Source organism: Papilio polytes, unplaced genomic scaffold, assembly GCF_000836215.1.
Source record: "Papilio polytes unplaced genomic scaffold, Ppol_1.0 DF824303.1, whole genome shotgun sequence".
NCBI lineage: Eukaryota > Metazoa > Arthropoda > Insecta > Lepidoptera > Papilionidae > Papilio > Papilio polytes.
Window position 1 is genome coordinate 1,756,012 of NW_013524901.1, and position 12,627 is coordinate 1,768,638.

Consider the following 12,627-nt stretch of genomic DNA (forward strand, 5'->3'; position numbering starts at 1 on the left):
AACTTATAAATAAAACATTAAAAACTACACATAATTGGCTGGATCATTTTCGATTTAAATTTTTAGTGTCATTGGACTTTTTTTATATAGTTTAACATACGGGTTTAATGTGTTAACTAGTATAACAATTATACAAAAAACGATATCGTCATTAAATTTTTTTTTTTTATTAAAATCTCAGTCATAATAAATTTTATTCCCTAAACTTATCAGTGATATAACCAGGTAATGGTATTAAATATAAAAATTTGTTGAAAATCATTATACCAACTGAGAATGCAAACGATATCCCTATATTAAATTCCGGATTGAATTCCCCAGTTAGGTAAATATCACCAGTGAATTGTTTGGATGTAAAACGTTCTGTTAAAAACGCTTTGCCGTTAGCATATCTACAGTTAGAGTTTGAATTGGTGTTTAGATTTGACGATGTCTGGATCAAGTTTGTGATCGCGGTGCAATTCTCGTTGATACTATAAGGTAATATATTGAAGGTCGGCTGTTTGAATATACTTCTATGCATGAAAAGAGATGCATAACGAGTGTGGGTCACATAAGTCAAGTAGTACAGCCATTCCTCGAAACCTTTGTACGACCTGAAAAAAAAAAAAGGAGAAATACGTTAAATAAATCTACAAAATATAATGAGGATAATCTATGAACGAATAATTATAGATAATAAAGTTTTGTATGATTTAGCAGTGGGAAACTGGCACTAAAACTGTTATTCCCGGTTCACACCGGCATAATGTTCACTAATTGGCGACATCTACATCCATGGCGAACTTAACTGGTCAAGTGTGAACAAGGCATGATCATTTATTAAGAAAGTTCTGTTACCTGAGAACTCCACTTGCGAGCATGATATAGATGCAAGTAATGTAAATATTAAATATGGCGGCGATGAGTCCGTTCTTAACAAACATCATGACGCCGATAGCTTGCTGTTCCGCGTAGATGTAGCATGACCACAGCGCCATCGAGAAGTACAGGTAATCCACGCTCTCTGATATGTCACCTAAGATCCTAATACAACGTACACTTTAAATGAAAAGTATAACACCACTGTTATTTTACAATTAAGTGTAAAATTGATATAAAACAACATAACCTCAATTCATCATCTCACTTGCCTTATTCTACTCATATATTTTTACAATAAGGGCCTGTCTTACCAAATTGTAAATTGTCTGATAACAATCCAACGTGTAAAGTATGTGATGGAGATATCGGATTTTGTTCGTAATTTTGTGACGTAATTTTTAAGCTATCTGAGCCTCTATCAGCCAGTGGTGGAACAGGCCTTGTTGTTTTGGTTTCATAACCTCAATTAACTTTATAAATAATATTTGTTATTTAATTAATTGATATACGTACAAAGCATAAATAATACTGCAATGAATGTAGAAATATTTATGGAAGCAATAATTAAAACTAAACAACATGAATCGGGTTTTGAATCTTATTCGGGAAACCATCTTACATATTTACTCTACTAAGATCCGTATAACAGAAATTAGAGTCATGCTTTCTATATTTTTTTTTAACTTACGGATAAATTATAGCGGATGAGGCGAATGTTGTAATCAATGAGAACGGCAGAGAAACCAGATTCCATGATAAGAGAAGACTAGCACCACTGTATAAACCTTCTTGTGATTCCTGATAATATCGAGTTCGGTATGGACCATCTGTAAAAAATATAAAGCTAATTTAAATATCCTAATAAGTGATTTTGATAGTTATTTATCATTAACTAGCTTTTGTCCGCGAATGCGTTTGCGTAGGGTTTAAGAACCAAAAACAAGTAGCCTGTGTTCTTCCAGGATATGCTTTAGTTGTTTAAGCGGGCTTTAACAAACATTCTAACCATCTAAAACTTTGCATTTATTTATTATTAGTGAGATTAAAAAAGTTTATGATAAATGAGTTAGCTATAATATGCGAGCATTCTTCGATGCCTACCCCTCCCAATAATACTACGTCCCGCGCCCGTCTGCTCAGTACCGTCAGTTAACTCGTGACGTCATTAGCCCATCGACAAATTGTGATACTTACAAAGACAGATTGTGTTCATGATACTAATGAAGTACGTGCCCACCATCGCATTGAAAATTAATCCACTCTTTGTTATGAATGCTCTTTGGAAATCCTGTAGAAATAATTAATGTAATTACCTAGGTATTCGCGTGTAAAAATTAAATAATGACTAGTAGAATTAAAAATAAACTTGACATGCAATTTACCTGAGCTTCATTGTAGAATATCCGTAATATAAAGAAATAAATAGGCAGCGAGATAAGCCGCATTGTCATCTGCTTAAAACCATTTTTCTTGAAATTGAAAATAGAAGCAAGGATTCTCCTGAAAAATATTCGTGACATTAATCGTGTTAGAAGCGTCTTCGTTAGGGTTTTGTACTCTGTTAATGTGTAGATTTATTTTAAGATTTTATGAATACAGTGTCTAGACAGATTTTTATCTCGTAAACTCACAAATACAACATCCATATGACCCTAAGTCCGCTGGGCTTGCCGTAGTTCATCTGCATCTTGTTGGGGTTGACGATGCGACTGTGCTCGGTGGCGGCCGACTGCATGATGCCCTGCCCCTCCAGTCTGAACTTCTCCACCAGTGCTGCTATCTGGTGGTTGGATTCGATAAATCGCTCACGAGATCTCCTGTCCACCGTTGATAGGCATACTAAAAATCATCATTACAAAATGAATTTATTTACTAGCTTTCGCCAAAAAATCAAAAGCGAGTAGCCTATTTATTCTTCCAGGCTATCCTCTACATCTATGCCAAATTTCATCTGTTTAGCCGTTTAGTGGACAAACTTCCATCCTTCCATCTAAACTTTCACATTTATAATCATAGTCATAAGGAATAGATCATAGAATAACTGAAAACTAGACTTAGGATGTTGACAAGTGAATTTTTATTGAAATTCTTCCCCCTTTATAGTTATTTATTATTTGAACGAACAAATAATGTTTAATTATTCCTTACAATAATACATTAGTGGGTTCTCCAGCTGAGGACAGGGAAAGCCGATGCTACCAAAATAGTCCAGCAGGTTCCTGGTAGGTCCGGCGTACACAACATCGCCTAAACAGAGGTATACCACGCGGTCCAGGAATGGGAACACGTCTGAAAAAGAGAAATAACGGAATAGTTATAAACAAATAATACTAATCTATTGAAATTATTAAATAGATTCTTAAGAGAAATAAAATAATGGAATGATGATGTTTTCAAAAATTTGGATAGCAAAACTAGTATAGTATATTATCTGTCGTAAAATTAAGAACATAAACATTAACCTGAAATTAAACTATCGCACTACTGTATAGTTTCGCTGTTATTCTTTTGAGCTTATATGTACGTCCGCACACTACTCGAGTTTTAGTTTAACCAAATATTGAATCTGCGAAACAATCGTTTTTTGTAAACAGAGATAGTTTAGTCAAAAGTGTGCGCCCGCACTAAATCGTAATATCTAAAAATCATCCCGTTCGCCGCTGAATTGAAATTCCACTCACCAGATCTGGGCTTTTCCATAGTAAGTATAATTGTAGTTCCATATTTTTTAGCCGCATTCGATAATATGGAGATAACCAAGTAGGTGTTTAAAGGGTCTAAATCCCACGTCGGTTCGTCTAACAACAGTATTACTGAAAAGTTATAAAAACTCTGTTATAAAAATAACCTTCAAGTCTGCACACGTTGAATTAAACACATTTTAATGACAAATATATTTTAAATACATACTTGGATCACGTATCAATTGTACTCCAATTACTAATCTTCGATATTCGCTTTTCGTTAGATTGGTAACGCATTTGTGTGCCACCTTAAATTGAGCCATAAAGTTAATCCAAAGTATGTTACTTTAAATCTAAGTTATTAAATATTATACCTGAGATAATGCCAAATCTGCCATAACTTGTTTCACTTTAGACGATTTTAAATAACCCGAGATCTGAAAAATAAATCAACTTAAAAATTTGCATTCCATTCTACGCTTTGTCGGGATCAATAACAATAGTAGACAATACAATAGTAGACATAAGTTACCTTTGTAAGTGACAGTGATAATGTCTGTTGCACGCTCAGACCCGGCAGGAGTTTTGTGGAGTGTCTGACGAGAGCACACGTGTTCCTGAACTGATCCTCTTCCAAAGGCACTCCTTCTAGAAGTATGTGTCCCTTGCAAGGCACGCGGCGCGCGATCACATCGAGGAGAGCGCGTTTGCCGCTACCTGAAAACGTGTAGTTTTTTACAGATGTTTTAGAGCAAGAATTATCTAATCCACACTCTTTTAAAGATAAACAGAATTATTTTTAAAAATATAACTAAATAAAGCTTTATTCTTAACGCTAAACAATATCCATTGCACTTTCTTTACTCTTCAGTATTTCTAAATAAATCTCTTTAGTCACATAGCTTGTGAATTAATGTCTTTATATTAATTGACATACCCTTAGAGCCGAGTATAGCAGTAACTTCTCCGCTGTGTGTGAGCATGGAGACGTCCTTCAGAATGATGCCAGTCTTCACGCCGCCAGTCAGTCTCTGGAAGAAGTTTCCAGGCTCCACCTGTCGACGTTATATTATAAATGCGAAAGTTTAGATGGATGGATGGATGTTTGTAGCCTAATCTCCTGAACGGATATCAATGAAATTTGGCGTTGACGTAGAGGATAGCCTAGAAGAACGCATAGGCTAATTCCGCGCGGACGGAATCGCGGGCGAAAGGATAAATCAAAATGTACTCTATGTATTTTTGTTCTATAGCATGTATCAAACTTCAATTGCCTTAATTACAACTGCATAGTGTATGTTCTTTTAATTTTATTACTATGAGTATACTTAAATAGCAAAAGTAATTGTTGGATTCAATAACCCACACTCGCGCTTGCACTGAAATGTACTTTTTGGGCTGCATCTTAGAAAAGACTTCAACGCGTTATCGAATTTCGAAATGAGATATCTAATTACTTTTGAAATCCCGCTTAAGCAGCAAATAAACATTCCAAATATACACTTTGCAATTGATCTTTGATTATTTTATAAACATTAACATTATTTTGGGAACAAAAATCAACTTTTGAGGTCACAGGGGCGATATTTTTAAAATTAATTTTATAATAAATTTTTAATTACGAATTTAAACAGAAATATAAATAATTTCTTATAAGATTATATTAATATTTAAAAATCAATGTTTTTAACAATAAAATTTAATAATTAAAAGAAGAATTTTCATAAACCGTTTACAATTGCATTAAATATCTAACAGTATGTTGACAAGGTAATTAAAAAACGTTATTCAGAACAAAGCTTACTTGTCCAGAATGAAACACATTGCACAGTTCCAAAGTATAGTCACTGCCAATCATTTTTCAATCTTCTATAAACACGTATATTCTAAAAAAAAACTATAAAAACTCCGTAATTTTATACATGCACTCTTCAGCAGTTCTCCCGTAAACTAAGTTATTGCGGTTAACTTCAAACTTGATGATTAGCGACGTTGCCAACTTTATCCGTAGCTAACTTCATTCGTATAGTGCACTTGATTCTACGGGAATTTTATAATTGAAGAATTTTGAACCTTTTTGCGTTGGTATAAAGTTTGTATTTGTATGTGTGTCGCTTTTAAGGCCAAGTTGGGAGCGACTAGCATTTTCTATATTTTTTTTTTAAATTTCTATTAGAACAGTTGCGAAATTTAACAATTATATCATTTCTATTAAAAAAATTAAACACCTGTCTTATTTCAATTATTATTACAAAGTTGAAATTGAGCATATTTTAGAATTAATCTAAGAAAAGCTGCCTTTTTAACTATATTACATTTAAAAAAGTGCAGATAAAACTAAAAATAATACAATTGTAATGTAATTGTCTTTAAAAAATATTTACTTATTGTTAATGACTTCGCCTTAACGGAGAAGCCTCCATTTTCCATATATTTTCTACGCGTTGCCGTACTTACCGCGAACCTCTAAAGGCTAGACGGCATTCACTCTCTCTTTCCTTCGCGCCATAAAGCCTCTTTTAATTAGGAGACGACAACATGCTGCGTATGCGCATTTGTGCGTGAATTCCACTGTTCATCCATCTCGCTTCCTCCAACTAACACGAAGTTATACAGAAAGGGACAGAAGACCAATGTCACTGACTGTTTAGTTCTTCAGAGTTTGAACGCGGTATAGTCCGGTGGTTTGATAAAGTACTGTCGTTTTAGCGAACGAAACTTATTCGAATTATTTTAAAATAAATGAATTAAACGAATATTTACATTGTTCGAGTGATACGAAGTATTGAAGATTATTGTGTTTAGTGGTTTTATAGTGTTGGTGTGATTCAGTGCTCAAGAGTACCGTTGGCCGGTGTTGTGGATATCAAGTAAGTCCATGCATCATGGTGTTTGTGGGTGTGTGAGTTAGAATTCTAACTTAGATTGTTTAGTTTTCATAAGAGAGTTTCTACCTCTAATAAAGTTTTATAATTTTTTTTGGATGTACGTCATTTTTTTTTTTTTAAATGTTAAGGTAACAAATATTATAAACCGTTTTCTTATGAAAGATATTAAACGATTTATTTTCGTAAATTGTTTAAAATACCAATCCAATTACAATTTATTCAAAAATAGTTTTAACAAGTTGTTGATATTGTAACGTAAACATTATTTAAATATATTTTCTTATTGTTTATTGATGCTATATTCTGAGATAAGGGAGCAAAATAAATTCCTTATTAGAGTGTATTTTCATACTTAAATATTTATTCATAATGACGGTCAACTAAAAAAGGTACTTTGAGATATCTATAAGTTACCTGATAAACGAAACTCAAATTAAAAAGGGAAATCAAGTTGGGAGGCAGAGGTGTATTTTACTACCTGACCTGTAAAATTAACCTTGACAACGAAAAACAAAAAAAGGTTTTACCGACCCACTTTTTCTCACTTTTTACAGTCAGTACTTTCAAATCGAATTGCACGTACTTTTAGCGCTTTTTTTGATAGATAATAATTATAATTTAAGACTATAATAGAATTAACTAATCATTTGATTGCGAACAGAAACTTTTTTGTTTTATAAAAAGTAAACATTGATTACTAAAAAACTAGACTTCTAATGTTGAAGGTTTTATCAATTAATATTTACAGTTACGAAAAATGGTACATCCGGCAACGGGTCTGTTCAGGGTTTTAACCATTTTTTGCAAAGCTCGTGTTGCAATTTGTTGAAAAAAAAGTTCTAAAACAATGGTCAATGTTAACGAACTTATACTATGAGTCAATGCCTTGAATCGCAGACTGGTACATCCAAGATTCAAATTCTTGTTTCATCGTTTTGTTCCAAGCTATTCGTGCCCTGTACCGCTTAAGTTATTTATGAAGATGTTTTATCCTGTTAAATACATGCAAACTTCTAAGACTTTAATTACTTAAAGCGGTACATATATTCAGTTTTAATTCAATAGTTTACATATGTATGACAAGAAGTAGGCTGAGATGTAGTCACGTAAGAATTTTCTTTATCTGGTCTTAGATGGCAGACACAATATTAGAAAAGATATAGTGCTTAGACATGGGTGTCAAGTCTGAGACAAAGGTGTCAATGACAGATGCAGAAGAAGAGTTTTAATAGGAAACCTGTCCACCATTGGGATGCGAACTAGAAAGTGTGCACATTTTGTCTATATCTGTCAGTTTTATCTGTGTATATCGTGTGTTGCAGGCTTTACATTTCTTTGTAGATGTGTCATTTCATAAGAATAATACCAAAATTACTTGAAGCTTGCCCAGTACGTAAAATAATGACAACAATACATTGTTTTATTTAGACATTTTAAGATCAAATCTTTGTGTTAACATTTCTTTTGTGCAGAATAAAAGACATTCTATTCGATAAAGTTACAAAGAATTTTATAAACAACATTCATTCATTCATTCATCTCTTGTAATTGAGAAACTATTTTTTATTTCTATCTGCGTGAGATTGTTACATCATTCACAAGTACAATTTATAATAATAGTAACAAATATTGAACAATATAAGATATGCTGACAATTGTAAACACGTTTTTTTTAACGAAATACCAAAGTACAATTGTCTTGGTGTTACATTAAAATGACACAGATGTTCATTAGAACGCGACAAAGGTTATTTTTCTTACAATTAATTGACTTGTCATATAAAACATTTATCACTTGATTCTCTAAGAATGCCACTGTACAATCGTATTGAGACGGAATTCATTCAGAAAGAAATTGAAGTTTAGATATATTGTACATTCGGGTAACTTTAACAAAATTATCCTAAGCTATGTGATTATTTATTTAGTATGCGGTAATAACCACAAACGCGTGGCTGTCCTAAACTTGGCGGCGTTCAATGGCGGCTGATATGAAGGCAATAGTGCTGCCATGGCTCGAGACAAAACATCGAACCCAGGATAGACGGCCAGTATAGATAGGCGGCGCACTGTGGACGCCCTCTGCTCCACTTCGGGGATATAGGACAATAAGAATAAATCTTTTAACTCTTCAACCTAAAGTCTCAGATTGAGTTTAACTTATCATAGCGTTAAAACAATTAAATCAAAGTTTTATTTAATCAACTATGTGACTCGTTAAGACAGTACAAGTGATTTAGAAATCATAATGCCGTAAACTTCAATGTTGTAAGAGTATATAGTTAGTTCGTCTTAAGTAAATAATTTAATTAAAAATGACGTTACCATTATCGTACCGTGACTTATTATACTTGTTATGATCTAGTAAACAGAAAGGGATTGCCCAATTTTTAAATAAACTACGTTTTTTTATAATTTAGTTATATAAGTTACAATTTTCGTAGAACTATAAAACTAACAATACCTTTCTACTAATCTTCATACTAATATTATAAATGCGAAAGTTTAGATGGATGGATGGATGTTTGTTAGAGTGTGTAGCTTAAGCAGCTTAACGGATTTATATGAAATTTGGTATAGATGTATAGGATAGTCTGGAAGAACACATAAGCTACTCAATTTTGTTTTTTTTTTTAAATTTCACGCAGACGAAGTCGCGGGTGAAACCTAGTAGATCTATAATTCAATATATACATTTCTATCCCTGTATTTACATAGCTCTTCAAGTGTTTTTACCAAGATGACTGTTAGTGAAAAAACAATTGCATATCGAGTTTAATTTCCACAGCATTAATCCAGAAAATTTAACCACAAAGAAGTTTAATTGCTTCATAAAGATCTAACTAGGTTTATGACCATCGCCGAGGTCACGTTTAAAGTAGCGACAGACCTCGTGGGAATTTTGTAACACTTCCATTTTATCTGACGTATGGTATCCGTATCGCCTTTCCTAAATGCCTCAAACAATGATCTTTCAAACTCCCGTACATTCCGTCGTTTCGTGAAACCATTGTCTTCAATATAAGCTTGGTAGTGTTCATGTATGCTGCTATAAGTGAGTAAACACTTCTTTCATTTTTGTATTTTATTAGCTGTTGCTCGCGATTTCGTCCGCATGAAATAAAATAATAAAAAAAATTGTAGCCTATGTTACGCATTGATAACGTAGCTTTAAATGGTGAAAGATTTTATTTAAATCGGAATAGTAGTTTTTGAGTTATTTCAATACATACAAAAATACAAATCTTACCTCTTTATTTAGCATAGATTAACGCTTTCCAGTTAAGTTTAAAATGAGGTATCATCGATATTAAAAGTAAGACATAAATAGGTTTGTTTATGAAAAAGTCTATTTGATCATAACTTTGTTGGCGCTGTGTTTACATCGCATATAAGTTGCAATTAGCAATTTGTAATGCATTACGTATTACCTCGCCTTTTATATAAATTGTCTATGATACGTAATGTGTGCATGTGTAGTAATATTATTTACAACACCATGATGTTACAAGTCATGAATTATTGCAATATACCAAACTCTCGTATTATAGTTACGGTGAAGGAATACAGTGATGCAAGGCACATATTAGAGAAGAAATTCAAAGGTTTTTTTTATATGAGAAGGGCGCAAACGAGCGGCGGGAACACAAACGTGGTCAACGACGCGCACGGACATCCGCAATACCAAAGGAACTACAGATGCGTTGCCGGCCTTTAAGGGAATTATAGGCTCGCTTCTTGAAGGACCCTAAGTCGTATTGGCTAGGAAATACCGCCGAGGACAGACCGTTTCACAACGCGGCTGTGCGGGGCAGAAAGTTCCGCGAAAACCGCACGGTTAAGGAATGCCGGCCATCAACATGGTAAGGAGGAGGTACGTGTGAAGTCAACCAATCCGCACAGGGCCAGCCTACTTGTCTATGGCTAGTCAGCCCTAATTTAGAGTAAACTCCGAGACCTTCAGTGGGGACGTACAGTGAGGTGATGACGATGAATATTTGTATTTTACAAATTTAGAATAGTTTCTAAATAACTTTCTCATACTTCTAAGTACAGATTCGAGATTCTGATAAGATTCTAATAAATTATTTCTTAAGTTAACTTCAAATCTTTACCTGAATTATTGAACATCAACAATTGGAATGCAACAGTTAAAATACCTTTTAAATACTAATATAAAAATAAAAAGATGGAGAACATTCATCTCGCATTTTATTCAACTTAAAGCTCTGGTGTGTTTGCAAATCATGTCATACATATCGAAGTAATACTTCGTAGAATCAGCATGTTCGTTATATTGTCATTTACAACAATGTATCGTCCGGTAAAGTTGCAACAGCTTCCGCGAACCACGCATATCGTAACTGTGGCATTCTATGTGTACGAGTGTTAGCAAATATGCTCATCTATATGTAATACAAATGCTCAGAGCGCACGTACACTTTTGACGAAACAATCGCACATGTGCGATTGTCAATTGTTTTTCAGCCAATTCAACTGTTTAGTTGCAACTAAAAATCGAGTAATGTCGAAGATCGAGTTTAAATCAACTTGGAAACGGTTCAACGGATCAGCTCACACAGTCTTGGATCGTTGAGCTATTCAACAACTAAATTATAGCTCGACGTACTACGGAAGCCGACAAGCCGCAGTCTATTCGTTGACTCACCGATCAAGCAAATCATACCTTTATGTAGGTAGAAATTGAGCTGAACTGTGAGCCAGTTAACTGATCTACTTTATCTACCTGTTTTCTGTGCGGTCGTGGTATTACACCGGGCGAGCCGGCCCATTCGTGCGAAGATGTTAAAGCATGCTTTACCACTGCTTAAAAGTTACCCATGATACTGCTTGTTAGTAGTTGTTTCCTTAGCAAGCTGGAGGCGCTGCTCGTTATGTTTGAAGCTGTCCGTGTGTGATCACTTTACGGCGCCAAGTGCGGTGAGAACGTAATCCGATTGGCATGTTATCGACGTAGGATGTTTTGAACTGACGTATGAACACATGTTCAACTAACGCCTAAGCAATAATCGAAGGAATTTTTACTACTGTGTGAGAATGTTGATGTATTTTATATACGAGTATGTAGATACCTACTAGATATTATTGATCTTAATTTTAATTTGTAAGTACTATCTTACGCTATATATATGTATATGTCGCAATCAGAAGAAGAAATCAATTTGAATTTAAGTCATAATTAGAACACGAGCGCCGCCAAGCGACTTTCGAGAGAACTTAGATTATTCTGAAAATAGAGATCGTTGCGAGAATGTTGTTTGAAAGATATGAGCTTGGTATATCGATGATATCCTGACTGAGGAGTATTGTCAATGTGTCCCTGGAATCCGACTTTACCCATGGCCGCCCACATGTGATCTCGAGTAGTAGTAATTCTGATATCGTGCTAGCTCAAGCCGACATATATATAGCGGTCTAATTAAAAGAAGTATAAAAATTGTTAATTTTAGAAGGATGAATAATATAATAATAGTTATTCTCTCCCCCATTAATTAAGTGATTAATTTGTGATATTTCAACTAAAAGTCCTTACATTTAGTTTTCTGATGACGAAGAACGGGCGCACACCTTACCTTAAACTATCGTACAACTGTTTAGTCTTGCTTTGATTCCTATGGAAGTGCACATTACTCGTTTTTCAGTTGTGCAACTAAACAGTTGAATGCGCTGCGAAACAATTGACACCCGCACAATAATTTAGTCAAAGGTGTACCCCTCCTCTAAGCGAGCGTTCGCACGGACGCGAAAACGCTAGGCGGTAACTATGTGTCAAAATAGAACGTATGGGATTGTATGAAGCTGTTCATACGGGGGCGTTTTTCTTCTCGGCGTATTTCTCTACGCGCACTGTTCCATTTTGGACACTAGGCGTTAGCGTAAAAATAAAATGGAACGTATGGAACTTCATACAAGTGTTCGCACGGGCGTAGTGGAAATCGCGCGGTACGCTACACTACTTTCCAAAATTACTTGGACCATCCAATAATAAACATTTAAAAAGTCAGATTAAGTTGAACTGTTGTCTTTATAAAATGATTTTTTTTGGGAATTTCGTCAAAATGTAGATGGACAAATATTCTTGGAGCCTAGTGTAATTGTTTTAACGCTCACCGCGCTGTCAGCCGTTCGCACGGACGTGAAAACGCTAGGCGATAAATAATGTGTCAAAA

General features: G+C 34.4%; 2 protein-coding genes across 2 annotated transcripts in view; one reads left to right on the plus strand and one right to left on the minus strand.

Annotated features, from left to right (window-relative positions):
* LOC106101877 (ATP-binding cassette sub-family G member 5) lies at nucleotides 1-5,508 on the minus strand. The gene is made up of 13 exons (XM_013281233.1): nucleotides 5,353-5,508; nucleotides 4,486-4,603; nucleotides 4,081-4,265; nucleotides 3,923-3,985; nucleotides 3,775-3,856; nucleotides 3,546-3,677; nucleotides 3,013-3,153; nucleotides 2,496-2,703; nucleotides 2,247-2,364; nucleotides 2,059-2,152; nucleotides 1,553-1,691; nucleotides 841-1,026; nucleotides 1-596 (listed from the first exon to the last, which is right to left on the minus strand). Exons 1-13 carry the CDS (start codon nucleotides 5,404-5,406, stop codon nucleotides 194-196), a joined length of 1,923 nt encoding a protein of 640 aa, XP_013136687.1. The 5' UTR covers nucleotides 5,407-5,508; the 3' UTR covers nucleotides 1-193.
* Nucleotides 5,509-6,192: 684 nt separating this feature from the next.
* The window catches only part of LOC106101774 (ATP-binding cassette sub-family G member 8), a 42,232-nt gene continuing 35,797 nt past the window's right edge, over nucleotides 6,193-12,627 (plus strand). Inside the window, exon 1 of the mRNA XM_013281113.1 lies at nucleotides 6,193-6,418. The gene's annotated coding sequence lies outside the window, so the exon portion shown is untranslated. The remainder of the gene's footprint in view (nucleotides 6,419-12,627) is intronic.